An 18,639-nucleotide genomic window follows, 5' to 3' on the forward strand; every position below is an offset into this window, starting at 1 on the left:
TTGCTGCTTAGGTGGCAATCGTATACCAAAGACACATATGGTGAATAAATAATTTTCTTTGGGAATTCACAGCTGTAGGGTTACTGATTTGAAGCGTCACTTGCCAAAGCAGCTAGCAAAAGTCTCTCTGGACCTGGAGGAACTGGGTACAAGATCTGACTGAATGGGCAAGAAGATGCAATTCTATGAGTTGTTGTGATGAAGACAGCTCTTCTGGCACTGGGAATGTGTAAAGGTAGAAATTCATGGTGGAGCTTAGTGTCTCATTAGAGGCAAGTACTGCACAAACCCAAGCCAGTGGCAGGAGGGAAATGTCGAGAAACCATTAATCCTAGTTTACAAGTTGTACCCTGATAACTGGGAGTAATGTATAGTAACAGAATATATACCATTCACATCAGTTATATTGTCATCATTAATGTTGGTGGAATCATTTCTGTCACATAGGTGCTGAGTACACAAAGGAGTTTGATTCCCTGTTGGAATGCATTTTATGAGAACATGTCATTATCCCTAGAGAAAGCCTGCTTGACCTCTTTTTCCCTTTGATAGGAGATACCTTCTTACCTCTGCAGCATGAAGCATGTCCACCTATTTTTGTTGTTTTGTCTATGTCTAGACCAAACAGGTCATCCTTCAGAGTTCTGTTAAAAATTCTGAAGTGCTCACTTGGCACTCACCTGGCAAGTTGCAGGGCAAGCTACTGCTTGCCTTATGTTATGCTCCTGTGCACAGACAGTTCAGTACATCCTCTGTTGTAGGCTTTTTGTAGCTTGACTCTCAGTGCTCGTGTGAGAAGTCAGACCAGGCTGCTGGTCAGGGCACCAGGGACTGTTGCTTACTCTCTACTCTCCAGTAAGCAGAGCACGTTTAAGTGTGAGCTTGTGGGGCCTAAGTGCCAGCTGTCAGCCTGTGGAAAATACAAAGTTGGTTTAGCTGTGACCTATGTTTGTGTTTTGGAGACAAGAAGAATTTGGGGAGATTGTTGGGATAGTGGCAGAACTAGATTAGAGCCTGTGATGTTTGGAGAATGTGAGTGGCCATCATCTCCCTCATCGATGGATGGATGGAATCAAGAGATTCCTCTGTAATTACTGGCTGCCCACCCAGTTAGGTTTGCTAGAGTGAGCGTAGCTTACCCTGGTGCCCTTTGCTGTAATGCTTTTAACCAGAATCTGCTAAACATAAAAGGAGATCCATTGATTCCTTTTCAAGCCAAAAAAGGAAATACCATCTGGATGCAGGTGGGGGTCGTCTTCTACATTTAGTCCAGGGAATAAGTTGAATGTCCCTTAGCTTTGAGTGGATTTAATATAAGTCTCTTCTACTTCAGGTTAGGATTTGTTTTCATCTCCTCCTCTTGAGCAGAAGGTTTATGGCCTCTGAATGGCCCTCTGTCCAGCTTGCAGGAATTAGCAAAGACTTACTCTGGGATCCAGCCACTACAGTCCAGGATAGTGCTAACAAAGCTCTGTGAGGAGATGAGTCTTCTCAAAACTCTGAACATAACGGGGAGCCATTCCATAGTCCCCAGGAGTCACATGGGACGTAGTGCTTTTTATTAGATGAGATGTAGTTCTGTTTATTGTGGTTCCTTACTTGCTGAGACTTTAATCAGTGGGTCAGTTGATTTGTCTCTCACTTTCCAAGATTACATTTAATATATAGGAGACAAATGTGTCCACACAGGCTGGTTTATGAAATATGCTTCATCTCTTCCTCTTCTCTTTTCAGGGGTGTCCAGCCCTTTAAAAGACCAAGTCAACTCTGCTTCTAGGTTAGTGTGTCACGTAGTCTGTTTCTCTCTGCTAGGATTTTGAAAGCTGAACTTTTAACTGCATATCAACGTCTTTGCTGAGAGATGTTGCACTTAATAAGAGTTGAAAACTGTGAGGGAGAGAAAATTTGTTAAAGACAAACAGTTTTTTCAGTTTATTTTTAGAAGATTTTGTTCATCTGTATGTCAAAACAGTTTAGTTTAAGATTGTTTTGCAAGTAGCCAATGTGATATATTTAAAATATTGATTTTTCAGTTCAAGAAAATGGAAATGTCTGCTTAGCTTTTGGAATTCATGAAAACCTACTGCATTTCTCTGATTGTGTGGAATTACATTCCTCGTGCGCTAGGAATGTAACCATCTGTTTCTTACCAGTTTTTGACCATCGCTCATGTTCACTGTTTGTAGTGAACATGATAAAGTTTAGGTAAGCTTCTGCTCTTGTCTACAGCACTGCTGTTTGTCAGCAGTGCTTATACCTAGGCTGCATCCCAGGAGTGTTTCTGTCAGTTCTGGAAATACCTGGCACTTGATGCTTGCTGCTTCAGCATTTTGCTCCAGGGTAGTACAGGAGTTACCAACATCTTGGACACTGTTCCTTGGCCCATTCCGCTCTTGGGTTAGTCATGCTAGCTGTCTGAAGTTCAACCCATGTTGTCAGAAAGGGTGAAAAAAGAGAGTTACACCATTGCAGGCTCTTGTTGAGGAGAAAGGTTGATTGCCACACATTCCCCACTGCATTGTTTAAAAAATTAATGTGTAAGGCTGTCTAGGTAACTGATGAGTATGACTTTGTAGCATAGGCTGCAACAGAACCTTGGAGGACAAAACCACAAACTTGAGTATATCTTGTCACTCACAAGTTAATCCATAGAAAAATTTCTTGTACATTAGAGGTAGTAACTGAGTTGACTATGACTTGTTTTATATTTTCTTAATGTTTCATTTTCTGCTTTGCTTAATGTATGTCCCAGGTACACATGGGTTGGGTAGCATGTTTTATTTTCACGGTATATACACGCTGTTCACAGTATTTACCTATAGCATTTTAATGAAGTTTGACTTCTAAATGTCACCCTTGATATAGAAATCTTCAACTTGAGTGTTCATGCTTTTGTGAAATAAGTTCAGAATTCTATTTAAAAACATTTTAACGATGTTGTGTTGTCTTGCTTTGTATGGAACAAGCTAGGGAATTCAGAGATGAGGATGGAAGGCTGATACTTACTCTCTAATATTCAGCTTCTGTTTGCCCACCTAGCAGATGATTACTGTTTTTGGTCTTGGTAGCTGGTTTATCTTATCCTTGTAAACCAAAAGGATACTTTTAATGTTACATTTAAAGTTAATAGTTCTTAAGATTATGCCAGGTATCAGAATTAAGAATTTCCAAAGCAGGGCTAACTAAATTTACTGAGTTAAAAGTGAATATATGTAACATTTTACTCTTTGGTGTAAGAAACCTGTATGATTGCACAATTTTTTCATTTAGCTGTATTTCTGGACACAAATAATGCTGATTTTTTTTTTTAATCTTTCCTGTAAATTAGGCAAATGGTGGCTCGAAGTTTGCTGGACACTTTGAAAGAAGTCAGTGATGATGAGAGAGATTGTATTGCTGTGTTGGAGAGAATCAGCAGATTAGCTGATGATTCAGGTAGGTAGCATTAAACATTTTACTGGGTTAAAGTGGGAAAGTCAGAAACGTTGAACCTATCTTCAGCACAGGACCGATAAGTTCTTTCTCATCTTCAGTATTCAAACTAGACTTCTGCAAATGCAATAAAATACTGTAAAATTTAATTTCTCTAAATCATTCCCCAAAGGTAACTTTTTTCCTTAGTACTCTTGTCAACAGAATAAAACCCCTTCAAAATGTAGGACACTTTCCAGCAGTACATTTTCAATAACTTTTATGATGTACTTTTTCTACTCAGCAGGTCTATGTGATTATTTTAGCTCTGTAGATAAAGATTAATTTCTTGCCTTGAAAATTTAAATGCTGAAGTTTTTCTTTTAGACCCTTTTGGGGAACCAGTTATGAAGGTAAGAGAGACAGCAGGAATTGGTAAGCAAGATGAAAATACCATATAATCACAGAATGGTTTAGCTTGGAAGGGACCTACCACAGACAGGGACATCTTCCACAAGACCAGATTGTTCAAAGCCCCATCCAACCTGATCTTGAACACTCGCAAAGATGAGGCATCCACAACTTCTGGGAAACCTGTTCCAGTGCCTTACCGTTCTCATAGTGAAGAATTTCTGCTTTGAATCTATTCTAAACCTACTTCTTTTAGTTTGAAGCCATTACCCTTTATCCTGTCACTACATGGCCTTATAAAACATCCCTCTCCAGCTCTCTTGTAGGCCTCCTTCAAGTACAGGAACACTGCAATATGGTCCCCCCAGAGCCTTCTCTTTTCAGGCTGAATAACCCCAACTCTATCAGCCTTTTCTCATAGGAGAGATGCTCCTCTGATCATCTTTGTGGCCTCCTCTGGACTCGCTGCTACAGGTCCACGTCCTCCTTATGCTGGGGGCCCCAGAGCTGGACACAGCACTCCAGGTGGGGTCTCAGAAGACCAGAATAGAGGGGCAGAATCCCCTCCCTTGACCTGTTGGTCATGCTGCTTTGGGTGCAGCCCAGATTACAGTTGGCTTTCTTGGCTGTGAGCGCACGTTGCTGGCTTGTGTTGAGCTTCTCGTCAATCAACACCTCCAAGTCTTTCTCCTCAGGGCTGCTCTCAATCTGTTCTCCACCCACCCTGTATTGATACCAGGGATTGTCCTGACCCAGGTGCAGAACCTTGTACTTGACCTTGTTGAACTTCGTGAGGTTCACATGGGCTCACTTCTCAGGCATGTGAAGCTCCCTGTGGATGTGATCCCTTCCCTCCAGCATCTCAACCGCACCACACAGCTCGGTGTTGTCAGCAAACTTACTGAGGGTGCACTCAATCCCCCTGTCCATGTCACTGACAAAGATGTTACACAGAGCTGATCCCAACACTGACACCTGAGAAGCTCCAGTCGTCATGGTCTCCCCTTGGATATTGAGCCATTGACCACAATTCTTTGAGTGCGACCATCCAGCCAATTGCTTGTCCATGGAGTGGCCCATCTGTCCAGTTCAGAGACAAGGACATAACAAGATACAGCATCAAATGCTTTGCACAAGTCCAGGTTGATGATGCCAGTTGTTCTTTCCTTATCTACCACTGCTATAACCCCATTGTAGAAGGTCACAAAATTTGTCAGGCATGATTTGACTTTGTGAAGATATATTGGCTTTTACAAGTCACCTCCTTATCTTCCATGTGCCTCAGCACAGTTTCCAGGAGGATTTTTGCTGTGATCGTGCTAAGCACCAAGGTGAGACTGGCCTGCAGTTCCCTGTGTCTTCCTTTTTTCTCTTTTTAAAAATGAGTTTTGTTTTCCCTTTTCCAGTCAATGGGAACTTCACTGGACTGCCACAGTTCTTGAGTATGATGGATAATGGCTTAGCCGCTTCTTCCACCAGTTCCTTCAGGACCTGTGAATGCATTGCATCAGGTCATGTGGACTTGTGCACTTTCAGGTTCCTTAGATGATCTTGACCCTAATCTTCTTCAGTGAGCAGTTATTCATCCTCCCAGTCCCCATCTTCCCCTTCTGTGACTTGGCTGGTATGGCTGAAGCACTTGCCAGTGAAGTCTGAGGCAAAAAAATTGTTGAATACCTCAGCCTTCTCCACGTTATGGGTAACCAGGTCTCCCACTTCCTTCTGGAGAGGGCCCACATTTTCCCTAGTCTTCCATTTATCACTGATGTTCTTGCTGCCCTTGACCCTCTGACCAGATCTAATTCTCTCAGGGCTTTAGCTTTCCTAACCCGATCCCTGTCTGCTCAGACAATTTTTCTGTATTCCTCCTAGGCTTTCTGTCCCTGCTTCTACCCTCTGTAAGCTTCCGTTTTTTGTTTGAGTTTGTTCAGGAGCTCCTTGTCCATCCATACAGGCCTCCTGGTGTTTTTACCTGACTCCTTTGCTGGGATGCATTGTTCCTGCACTTTTAGGAGGTGATTCTTTAATACTAAACAACTTTCTTGGGCCCCTCCTTCCTCCAGGACTTTATCCCATGGTACTCTATCAAGCAGATTCCTGAAGAGGCCAAAAGCCTTCTCTCCTGAAGTCCAGGGTAGTGAGCTTGCTGTGCACCCTCCTTGCTATGAGTAGGACATCTCCGTAGATTACAGCATGGCTGTTGCTAATCGATACAGTCTGACTGCTGGGTGTTTGGAATACAGAGCAAAAGCAGGAGAATAAGGAAAAACAAATGTGTGAGAAAAGAAGTACTTGAAAAGTGATGAGTGATTGGATGAAGGGGAAAATGGTGTGGACAGAGCTGCAACAGAATTCCAGCTTAAAGATGCTTTAGATAGAATTAAGGGCTTGATTTCAATGTAGCTGATACAGTTGAAACACCAGAAGGAAGAAAGGCTTTAGCAGCGAAACATCAGAAAGAATATGAAGGTCATTCTTTTGTTATTGTATGAGTACTATGGAGAGAAACGTGTGTTAAATCTCGAATTGGAAGAAAATGTTTCTTCTGTTTAATGTCTGTTAGTTTTTCTCCCTTCTTCTGGAACTGCAGAGCATAATGCTTTGTAAGGGTAAAAAGATATTCTGCTGATTTCTGTTATTCTGTCATTACTGTCTTAATTTAAAATGCATGCTTGTATTTTTCTGAGGGAATGTCCTTGTTTAGCCAGGAAAAATAGCCTGTTGTAAGCATTACATAATTGTATTGAGTGTCTCTCCAAGGATTCTTTAAGTGGGAAGTCACTATTCACTTACGATAAAATATGTCTTTAATTGAGAACACTGACATGCTACTGTTTCTAGAGTGCTTTCCTAGCAAAGCTCTGCTTCTGAAATCTGAATATACAATACCTGTTTGTGTGATCCTGCGAACAGTTTGGAGCATCAGAAACTTTATGAAACTTCACTTCAATTTATAATATGGGACAGATGTGTTCAGGGAGAATCGTCTCTTGCAGCAACTTTGTAGCCTTAGGCTTTTCATTGGTGACCAACTAAGTGTGTCAAATTGAAGTTTGTTTAGGCAGAAATGTAGTGGAAGCCAAGAGTTGAGCTAAAATCAATTTGTTGCCTTTAACAAGGGTGGAGTACATTTTTAGTCAGGGTTGATATTTTCTCAGCGTCAGTAAAAGCAGCAGTTCAGGCTTTTCCTGCATTGTAGAAGTTGTCTCAGATCTGCCAAACTAGTAGCACTGGATTCTGCATCTGCCCCACGAATTAAATTTCTGCAAACTTAACTGTGAGTCTTGTGCCTCGAGCAGTTGCAGTATTGGACTTAGGTGGTTTCGGTAAGACAGGTTATTAGAATATCCTTGTGTCTTAAGCCATGTGAAAATTCATTAGGGAACTAGATCTCCTTTGTATCTTCTTAATATGTGTGTTTGACTGTTATTCATACTGCAGCACAATGGGCTCTGTTCATTTTTCGTTTGGGGGTTCTGGTTTTGTTGCGTGGTTTGGAGCTTGCTTTTGTGTGTGTGTTTAAAGTTGCTATTACTAGACTTGTTAATTTTTGTCTTACCTTATGCTGCTTTCCATTTACAATATTTTTTCCAATTTATCTGTAAAACATAAAAACCCCTGAATTTGGAATCAGAAAATATTGTAAAAGTATCTGTGTGTTTTAACTTGCTTGATTAGAGCCAGATATTTGTATGGATAGAGCCATCCTGTGATCCGTCATGTTTAAATGCATAAATTAGGAAAAACAAAAACAAACTTGGGAAGTCAAACTCAACTATGACTGAGTACAGGTCTTCTCATTTCTAATTGCTGATACTCATTAGTCTTATGCCTATTCTTTTAACATTTTGAGGTATTTGTCTTCTCTTGCCAAATCAAGTCACAGAAAGTGAGGTACTTTCCTTTTTTTGGCAGTAGTTGGTATAATGAGGTTGGAATTGAAGAGTGTACCCAGCATACACAACACCCAACTACAGCAAGGAGAACAAACACCAGTATTTTTCAGTGCTGAACTCTGGACTTCCCTACTGTCTTTGGTACTGAGTTTCTTAGAGTAGATACAGCTGAGATACCTTGTATTGCTTCTGAATTTGCTTTTTAATCACTTCTGTAATTTCTCTGTTTCTTTAAGGATATGAGGTATGACTTTCTACTTAAATGTTTTTATGGTATCTTTGAATCTATGCAGGCTGAGAAGCAGCTTGGCATAGAAGCTCAGTGCTTGGCAAAAGTGGAGTTATCCCCCATAAACCCTTGTTAAAGATAAAATGCTTATCTTTGTGTTAAAACAGCTGGGTCTTCTCATTCTCAAATGTAGACTAGCCAGACTTGTGTGAGCTTGAACAAGGGCCTTATGTCTGATTTTTTCACTTGAGTAAATTAGTATAATTCAAACTTTTTGTTTTGGTACCAGCTTGTGAATGGCCTAGATGCTACAAGGTTTCATCATTGTGTGCTGAAGTATGATTAACTGGCTTTGAAAGTTAGCCTTAGCCAGAATTATGGCATTATTGGCATTTTGCTTAGTGTGCTTGTAATAGGCACCAGAATCTTTACATCTTATTTTCTGAGGGTTCTTAAAAAGCCTGTTATCTTCATTTCTAAAATACGTGTGGTAATTTAGTGTAGTATGAAATACATACATATAGGTATCTTTCTAAAGAAATGATGGCAGAAAAACAAAGTGATGTCCTGAAGAACTAGTGCTTTTTCACTTGCATATAGACAACTAGAATTTTTTTTCTTCTGAATGAAAAGTAGTCCCTTTACTGCAAAAATCAGTTGTGAATGCAGTTTGCAAAACAAACTGATTTTAAAAACAATTATTAGACTAATTGGTTGTTAAGTTTTGAAGCTCTATAATCAGGCTTAATGTGGATGGCCTCACAACCTTAATTACTTAATAGTGTGCTTAATGGTTTTACTAAGGTTCAATTACTGCTGTTGGTATAGTGAGGGATGCCAACAATACCTGTTGAATAGCACATACTGCAGCATTTAATTTAAAAAAGTCTTCATATATAAGCAATATTAATGGCAGTGCTAATATTTGTCTTTCCCAGCTGTCACTATCTCCAGCTGTGTTTTCTTCCCTTCCACATCTTCACGTTTCAGGATTTTCCATACCTCATCTCCCACCTCCTGCTACGCTAAGAATTTTTTCCTGTGGTTGATATAAACTTCTTTTGTCTCTCCATGCATCTGATGGGTGACTAACGATGACTGTACCCTCTCTCATTAGTCTGTATTTCACTCCTTGCTGTAACAAGCCAGTAAGAAATCCATTTCTGGTTACTGAGAGAAAAGAACATGACTGCTGAAACAGCACACGTCAGACACGTCAGCCTTTCTGCTGGACTCCTAAGATAGAAGGGATGGGCCCTGGTTACAGTGTATTTCTACTTGTCTAGATTTTCTTTTGTCTTAAAAAAAGGTAGGAAAGTTGGAGGGAAAGATAAAACAGGAAATGAGAGAAATCGAAAAGAAAAATATGGGTGTCAGTAGAAGGCAAAAAAGAAGGAAAGGGAAAGCTGTCTTTGGGAAAGAAGAGGATAGATAAATCTTGAATGACAGACTGTAGAATTTATTTAAATTTGTCTTTGATTGTGCAAGTGCTATTCACTTTGAGAACAGTCATGGATACAATCCCAGTACTACTGGCCATGCTGTTGGCAGATCAGCACCTTTGTATGCTGTGGATCTTATATTCAGGATGAATACAGAAACGAGGATCTATACAGGGAAGGGTGTGAAGGTGTTTTCTGCTCTGCTGATTTTTCTCTAGAACATATAAATCAATATTTTTGTTTGCCTGTTGCCAAATTCAATGGCATGAAGCTGTGTGTGTGTGTGAGGTGTTAGGTTGGCTCTTAGGAAAAGGTTTTTCATCCGGAAGATGGTTGGGCACTGGAACAGACTCCCCAGGGAAGTGGTCACAACACCAAGCCTGACAAAGTTCACAAAGCATTTGGATGGCACTCTCAGGCACTCGATGTGATTCTTGGGGTGGTCCTGTGGAGGGCCAGGAGTTGGGCTTTGATGATCCTTGTGGGTCCATTCCAACTCAGGATGACTCTGTGAGTTGTTTTTTAAAGAGCTGTGCACTTGCACCTTTCCTTCTTGCTCACAACCCTTAATAAGAACAAAAAGCAATATTATTATTATTCAGATATACTTAAAACATCATCACAGTTGTCATTTAAAGTGGCACTAATATCATAAGTAGTTATTCTTTGTATACAGTTTTCAACACAAAAACCTTATAGCCCCTCGCAAATGTAGTGGAAATTCACTGCTGCTTGTATTCCAGAATGGTCATATTGGGATAATGGAAGCTTTGCAGACTTTATTCTAAATACTGGACATTGTTGCAGAATAAAGCATTGTGAAATAAATCTAGTTATGAGGTGGCTCTGGAATAATTACTTCATTTACAAGTAACTGTTCTGGAGCAATTAGTTGGTATTATACCATGCACTAATCCCCTTATAATTTCCAGCATACAGCTAACTGTGGTGCTTTGCTTCCTTATAGCTGAAGTGGAATACAGAAGCCTCAGCAGGGACGAAACACATTTATATATGAAAGCTGAGTGTATGTGCTAGTAGCAGCTAGGTGAGCATGTTGGCACATTGCTTACATGAGAGATGGTGTCAAATTCTAGGGAAATGTTTTTTTCATGGATGAAGAAACAGTTAATTGCTTCTATGATTTTGGACTCAGTTTAGGATGTTGATTTAAGTGATGATTTCTGAAATAGCTAAAATTGAAGGTTTATGTGTGCAGATCAAAGTCTGCCCAGGTTCTGGAGATGTTGGTTGGAATATACTGCTGGTTTCATGTGGTTTCATGCTGGAAATCAAGAGAGGTAGAACTGCATCATTTTATTCGGGCAACTTCTTTTCAAACCTGTTTCACAAACAGAAGAAATGGAAGTCTGTTTTCACTGTCCTTTGTCATTCTCTTGATTTTGCTTGATTTCTAAAACTCAATTCAGTATAATTCTGTAGAGAATACGCAAGCTCTGATAGAATGAAATAAAACATTAATGAGTAAGAAAAGCAAGCATGAATTTGCTTCTTCAGATCTAATTTTTTTATATTAGTACTTATTTTCTAAGTTTTTGTTTGGACAAATTGCAGGGTTTTTTTTTCTAGTACATTGCTACTTTAAGGCATAGACGTATACTTTCAGGAGATAGTTTGAAAAGAGCAGCATTTAAAAATACTTCTTCTGCCAAACAGAAAAAATACTGTTCCAGGCAAGTGTTATGGAGAACAAAACTGTACACAGTGATTTTTCCAGAGTGCCTAAAATAGAAACTTGACATGAAGCAAAGTGCTCCACCCAGATTTTGTTTATACTGTGTGGAAGCCTGGTCCTGACTGTATTGTACAGTGCAAAAAAATTTGTAACGCAGTATTTTCCCCAGCTGGATGCTCTTATGCTTTAAGAAGCTGCATGTAATAATTTTAACTCATACTGCCATGCTCCGTTCCCTATGTTGATAACTGTGCTGGTTTTGGCTGAGGTAGAGTTAATTTTCTTCATAGTAGCTAATATGGGCCCGTTTTGGATTTGTGCTGGAAGCAGTGCTTAAGCTGCCTTAAATTTAGGAGTAAGGAAAGTAACAACTCAGGATAATGCCCATGTTCTCACTGTGAGTGTGAGAGGAATGCATTCACTGCTTCCTGTGGGCAGGCAGGTGTTTAGCCATTCCCCGGAGAACAGGGCTCCATCATGCGTAACAGTGACTTGGGAAGATGAACACCACCATTCCGAAGGTTCCCCCCTCCCTTCCTCCTTCTTCCCCCAGGTCTATATGCGGAACATGACACCATATGGTATGGGATGTCCCTCTCATCCGTTGGGATTGACTGTCTTGGCTGTGTCCCCTCCCAGCTCCTCAGGCATCTCCAGCCTGCTTGCTGGTGGGATGATGTGAGAGGCAGAAGAGGCCCTGGCTCTGTGTAAGCACTGCTCAGCAGTAACTAAAACATCTCTGAGTTATCAACACGGTTTCCAACAAAAATCAAAAACATGGCCCCGTACCAGCTACTATGAATAAAATTAACCCTGTCCCAGCCAAAACCAGCACAATGACCAAACCGTAAATTTGATTATAAACAACAGAGAAGTTTAAACTGAAGTGGTAGACACTGTCATGTGTTGAAGTCTGCTGGAATCTGTGCTTGGAGCTGCCACATGTTGAAGCTAAAGACAAAGCTGAGGAATAGATGAAGGGAATGAGAAAGCTCTCCAGTGTATTTTTTTGGCATTGTTGCTTGGGTCTTGAGGAAACATAATGCAAAAAAACCCACTTTACTGTAACAGCATCAGACTGCAAGATTAGGCTCTATTCAGTACACAGTGGAACATATGCTTCAGCCTTTGGAAGAATTGAGCTCTTATCTAAATTGGTAGGCTTATGGTTCAGGTTCTTGCATAGCAGCAGTAATTCCCCAGAGCAGCACAAACCCCTTTTGATAGCGAATTATGGTGTTGTGTTACACAGCCGGTTACGTGCACAGTGCTCACTTGTTTGTTGGTTTGAATTGACCTTGCACAGATCGCAGAGCCGTGTACTTAAAAGTTAGGGAATGTAAGAGCTAAGGTGACTTTACAGTTCTAATTCGTTCCTGGGCATTAATTTTTCAAATCTTTAATTGCATTATCTCATCTGCCTGTGTTCCTCACTAAGCCAGAGCTTACTTAGTAGCTCAGGAAGAACGGGGCTCACTTTACATCTGCAGATCTTCAGTATTGTCAGGCAGCTGACATAAGTGCTGCATAATAGATGAACCCTGTTCTGAAGGAAAAAGGATCTTATGTTTTTGGTGCATGTTGCTCTCTCTTACTGGAATGCTTCATAAAGAAATTCGTTAATTCAATTTCACAGCAAACCTAGTCAATTTGGTGAAAGGGAGTGTTGCCATTACTTTATCAGTGGGTGGGCAAACTGTAGAGATATCAAAGAGGTGTCAAAACAGTCTGCTCATTTTGAGTGCCCAGTGTCCAAAGCTTTATACAGGGCTCATGTTAGGCTTAGTACAGAGCTCTTACTGGCTTTGACTGCAGAGGTGGTATTTCTTCAGCAGTGAAGACACAGAGTTTGGACTACAATCCAAATGTGCAGTTACTTGGTGAAGAGCCTGGCTTGAGCATTTTGCACAGCTTCATGCTAAGCAAAGGAACAAATTGGGTTTCTCAGCATTTTGCTCCATTTGCTCTGTCCCTGCACCCTCTCTTACCATCACTTACTTGCTTCCATCATCAAACAGTCCTGCTACTTGAGTGAAGTGTGTGATTGCACAGGGAAACCAATCTAAGTGTCAGTTATTGCTGTTTAATGATGCTGCTGTGGTGGGGCAAAAGCTGCATCAGCCATATCAGTTCTTTGATATGGTTTGTTGTCTGGCTGCACAAACAGTTGCATTGGCATAAATGGAAGCTGCAGGTTTTGCCTCTGGGAGAGTGGGAACTGCCCGAAGCAAATCCAGAAACAATTGAAGAAGCACTGCTGCCAAACATGCAGCCTCAGTCAAATTAATTTTACTTACTCTCCCCTCCCACCCCCCAAGTCATCTTCTTTCTGCTGTAAGAAACAAGGCATGAGTCCCAGGAAGTGAGAACGAGATTCTAGTGATAAGTGTTGTGACATAAGCCTCTTGTACCCCTAGATCATGTCCTGGGCATGTCTTGAAATAACAGCCTTATGGGAAAGGTGGGCACACATTCCTCCAGCCCTGGCTTTGGACTCTGTTTCCCATTTCTTGTCCATCAAGTTCCTATCTCCCTTCCCTTAAGTTGCTAGTCTTACCTCCTTGTCTCTTATCTCTCAGCCTTCCATCTCTTCTTGCCCAGCTTGATGGTTCCTCTCTCTGCTCTGCCACCTGCAGCATTTTCAAATGAGTTACTCTTGGAAGTGGGACTGCATACAGTGCTAATGGCTTTCTCTGCCATGCTCAGCAAGGAAGGACTCTTCAATTTGTAGTTGCTATGCTTTCTGTCAGATACTGGGCAGTTGCAGATGGAGGGTGTTTGCAAGGTTTTAGCTCAGCCGCCTTTGGGCAGATTGTCACACAAGATAGAAAAAAGTGTGTTGACATGTACAAGCTAACATGTTAAAGGACTTCTTTCTCCAGCACATTTCAAACCCCTCTTACAGAACTGAAGAAGCTAGGCCTTGTCAGATAAGAGGACCAGAATTAAGTGTAGGAGGAAAATAGATGTCTTTGCCAACTTAATTCTTGAAAACAGCTGATCTACTTTGCTTGACACACCCTCACCCTCATCCTAATGAAGAATTGCAGCTTATCCTGCTTGTGTTCTAAGGACTGCTTTGGCAAATTTTTGTAAGAAAGCAAAAGATGAGTTACTACAATAGAAATACTTTCTTTGCATTACTATGGTATGTAGACTTCAGCTTGCACAATGAATGATCTCATTAACTATTAGTTTGTCCTATTTACAGGTGCTTATTTTGATCAGCTGTCATGCTTAGTGCTACAAACATAGTGTTCACTAAACTAGAGTTTAGCCTTTTGTATCTGTTAAATTCTGTTAACTCAGGTCTGCTAGAACTTTGACATAGTTTGAGTAGACTTCTTCAATACAAACTTCAGGATTTCAGTATTGCTTATGGCGTTCAAAAAGACTTTTGTCCTGTGTGTTCTTGACAATGTTTGGGAAGAGATACAGAGCAGACTGGAAGACTTTTTTTACTTTATTGTAATGAATAGCAAACCTATTCAGTATTGATTTATCTGGGATTTAGTTTTGTAGTTTCATAAACTTTACAGAGGTCCTTGGAAGTGTTCAAGACCAGGTTGGATGGGGCTTTGAGCAACCTGGTCTAGTGGAAGGTGTCCCTGCCCATGGCAGGGAGTTGGAGCTAGATGATCTTTAAGGTCCCTTCCAACCCAAACAGTTCGGTAAGTCTATGATTTTGATATGTTTTTCTATAAGAAAAGTAATTTAAGTCTGTAGGGAGAGAAGTAGAGTGGAACCCATAGGCATTTGATTACTTTGTGCACTGTAATCTTTTCCGTTCTTTTATGCTCAGTGAAGAAAAGACTGCGCACAGCGTGGTACTTGCTTTGTCTTTGGTATGTTTTATTCAGGCCTAAGTTTACACTTGTAATCAGTGTTCAAGAAAGCCAAGTGCTGCACATATTTGCCGTGTTAAATACAAATGCAAGTTAAATACTTCTTTTTAACAAAAGGTTGTATTTTTCATGTATCGTGTTAAGTACAAATATTCCAAGGAAGATGGTTCTGGTCATACCATCAAGTTTTACATGAACAATTGATAGGTAAAAATTCATTAAGGCACATGTATCCTGTGAACAGTATACATGTTACTATTTAAAAAATTGTAAATACTAGAGAGTATTCAGTGGGTTTTATTATATGCTTTTATAGGTAATCAGTTCTATAATTGTAACCGCAGATGTCAGCAAGTTCTAGAAGGGCAGAATTACTTAGTTCAGAATTTTTTTTCCCCTCTTTGGACAAGTGGGCTGTCAGGCATGTAATAATGTCCTACTTCTTAAATTGCATCTGTTTTTTTAATAGTTGGAATTTAATCCACACTTGTATTTCTTCTCTTGCTTCTCCTAACATCCCTGAAATATATGTGCATGTTCTATGGGAGTTAGGACTCATTGAAGCAGTGAACCATTTCCTGAATTTAAAAATTGAATGAAATATTTTTCAAATAATCACCAGCTTTGATGAAAAACATACCTGAAAGGTTTAACACAAGCAACTGGAAAGATGCAGGACCTTCTCTGTGTGACAAAGACATGAGTAGCCTTAAAAAGCAAAGGATGAGAAGCAGCATCTCCGTTTATGGCTGGTTGTCCTGATCAGTGGGATCTTTCCTGCCTGAGAGGCTGTGGCCCAGAGTCCCACACAATTCATTCCTTCTCATAGCGGTACTAGTTTTGGGTTGACTTTCTGCTTAGCAGGTTTCTGTGAAGGGGATGATGTTCGTAAGGAGTTTAGGCAGATTCTGGTACTCATGATGTTCAGTGGCTTGCTCTCTTATACCTATTCTTGAGTTTTTACTGAGAATATGGGTCAGTACAGAGTGTAGCTGTAATAGTTTTACCTGGTTTTGCAAAAAGGTGGTGATTGTCAAAACGAAGCTTGACATAAACACACTGGCACGAACACTTGAGAACATACTTGGTATGTACAGGACTGTAAAAAGCTTATACTCGCAGTATCTCGAGTATGCTTGTAAACGTTTTCTGTGCCTTTTTTGGTTTTATTTTGATCCTGACAGAGCCAACGGTGCGGGCAGAGCTGATGGAACAGGTGCCTCATATTGCTATGTTCTGTCAAGAAAACAGACCTTCAATCCCATATGCTTTTTCCAAATACTTACTACCTATTGTGGTGCGATACCTCGCAGACCAGAATAACCAGGTAAGTGTCTTCTACCAGGAGTTTACTAGCTAGTTGAATAGCTGGTGTGATGCCAAATTATTTAAATTCAGCATCATATGATTTAATGACAACATTGAGTGGTAGTGAAGAACCTGAGTCCTTGGTATAATTCAGTTTTTTAATGCCGTTATGAACCTTCATGACCAGTCCTTTGTTTATCAATCTGATGAAGGTTTTGAATTGAACTCTTGTGGTTTGTTAGCTTGCCCAAAGCTTTCTAGAGGCTTCTCCAGTCATTTCAGACTTGACTAATGCTAGCTGATACATTATTTTCAATATTCTGCTAATTCATGTGTAAAGCAGCAACCATACTTCTGCTTGATGTTTTTTTGCTAGAGAGATTCTTTTCATTGTCTTAGCCTCTGTTGATACTCTATACTTCATTTGGCTGGTGAACTCTGAAACAAAGACCTCAAAGGTGTTTTCAAAATTGCTGCATTGCAGTATATGTAGTCTCTTGCTGTATGTAATGTTTTCTCTTCTGATGATATTACTCTTTTGAGAGGCAAGGGTTAGCCAGTTATGAAGTCAATTATTAATGGGTATCTTATTTTTGTACAAATTTTTTAAAATGGGACTAAGCAAAATTGTGTCTCCGAATTTAAAATGCATTAGAAATAAATGCAGTTATTCCTTGCCAGCCAAGCTTGTTAATCTCAGAAAAAGAGGATTTGTTTAGTAAAATTCACATTCCTATGTTACTCTCAATTAATTGTGCTGCTTTTCTTTATGTATTGCATGAACTATGCCATGACTACTCCTGTTGACATTGCTGTCCCATGTTTTGGGAAGTATGGAGGTGGACACTTAGAATAGCATTGCCTTAGCTTACAATATGCAGGTGTTCTTGGGTTCAAACACAGTTTGTTTCAAACATGAAGTGTTTGCAAAGTGCTTGTGGAGCACTTGTCTTCTCACTGTGTGCAACTAGTATAGGGGTGTGTCGATATATAGGTACAGCTTCCAAAATACAGGACACATGTATACAGAAGAACCTCTCTTCAAATTCCTTGGTTCAATTTTTGTCCTTTTATGATAGGTAAGAAAAACAAGCCAGGCAGCATTGTTAGTTCTATTGGAGCAAGAACTCATAGAGAGATACGATGTGGAGACCAAAGTGTGTCCTGTTCTGATAGATCTGACAGCTCCAGACAGCAACGACGATGTGAAGACGGAGGCTGTGGCTGTAAGTAACAGCGGTACCAAATCACAACAGTCTGAAGTTTGTCTGAATGCTTGATATTGCAGTAATGGTCGTGTGTTTCCAAGTTGCACATCCGTTATTAAAGAGAAAAAAAGATATTCTGCTCCATAACAAATCTGTAACTTTTCCTATGCTGTGGTATGCTCCGGTCAAGCTTAGATTTAAATTCAACAGCTTATATAAGCTGTAAAGAAAAAAACCCAGCTGGACAAGACAGCACAGGGGATTAATTTTATTGACTTCTAAAGCATCTGCTGTGTTGGCTTTTTAGTTTTTTTACAGGTTTGTCTGTTTGTTTTATGGAAGTTTAAATTGCCTATGTGGAAAATTTCCATCAGTGTAAAAGCTTTAATGCCTCAGTTCTATTGGTCTTTACTGTATGTCTGTTCGCTTTATTGATTTTGTTTCGTTTTATTGGACAAAATAATAAGCATCTGAGTTGATTAACTCATGGTTGGTTGGTGATTTTCTTTTTTGCATTAGACACAACCTTAATAATTAAAATTTATGTTGAATTAAAATAGTAAGCAAATTAGTTAATTTATAAAAGAGAAATGGCAGATGTTTCTCTATGTTTCCCTTGAATTGTTGCAATTTATGTTGATGCTTTCTGCTGGGTGAACTTTTTTCTTTTTTGCTTGAGAGAGACCTCATTTAATATTTTACTTTCCTGATGTGTTTGGGCTCATAAACAATAACCAGTCCCCAGCACTGTTTCATTTGACACCAAGTTTCTAGTGCTTCTTGATGGAGCTTACAAATACGTAAGGGAATAAAGTATAACCAGAGCAGTTTTACCTGTCTTCATGGTTTTGAAGATATTGAAACTTGACAAAAGTTTCTGTAGCTTACCAACCTCCTAGACATTAGAAAAGCAATCATTTGTTATTGCAGGAGAATGAATTTAAATAATTCTACTGACATGATTAGGAAATTTTAAAACGATTGTTTTACCCTTTTTTTTAAGTTTTATTACAAATCAGAATGAAAGAGCAGTTAGAGGGAAGAGTTCTTTCTTTGGTATGGTGTTTTTTACGGAATTTCATGTTAGGGAGTTGCAGATGGTCAATGTGGAATGCTGTAATCTTTAAATCATACAGAAGTTAGAAGTCTCTTAATCATATTAATTATCAAGAATTTTCTGTTAATTGTATGTG

The 18,639-nt window shown here is 39.8% G+C and overlaps 1 protein-coding gene across 14 annotated transcripts in view; it reads left to right on the plus strand.

Moving 5' to 3' along the window:
- PPP4R1 (protein phosphatase 4 regulatory subunit 1) overlaps positions 1-18,639 on the plus strand; it is a 63,925-nt gene that overhangs the window by 20,744 nt on the left and 24,542 nt on the right. For 10 of the 14 annotated variants that reach the window (XM_051773265.1, XM_051773288.1, XM_051773238.1 and 7 more), the window contains 3 exons: positions 3,329-3,435; positions 16,115-16,257; positions 17,318-17,464. In XM_051773265.1, coding sequence (XP_051629225.1) covers positions 3,329-3,435; positions 16,115-16,257; positions 17,318-17,464 — 397 coding nt within the window. Of the gene's footprint in view, positions 1-72; positions 236-1,734; positions 1,778-3,328; positions 3,436-16,114; positions 16,258-17,317; positions 17,465-18,639 lie in introns of those variants that run through there. The other 4 variants (XM_051773306.1, XM_051773297.1, XM_051773315.1 and 1 more) reach the window with 3 other exon arrangements.

This window comes from Manacus candei, unplaced genomic scaffold (genome assembly GCF_025592945.1).
Source record: "Manacus candei isolate 608988 ecotype Guabito, Panama unplaced genomic scaffold, ASM2559294v1 h1tg000008l, whole genome shotgun sequence".
NCBI classification, from domain to species: Eukaryota; Metazoa; Chordata; class Aves; order Passeriformes; family Pipridae; genus Manacus; species Manacus candei.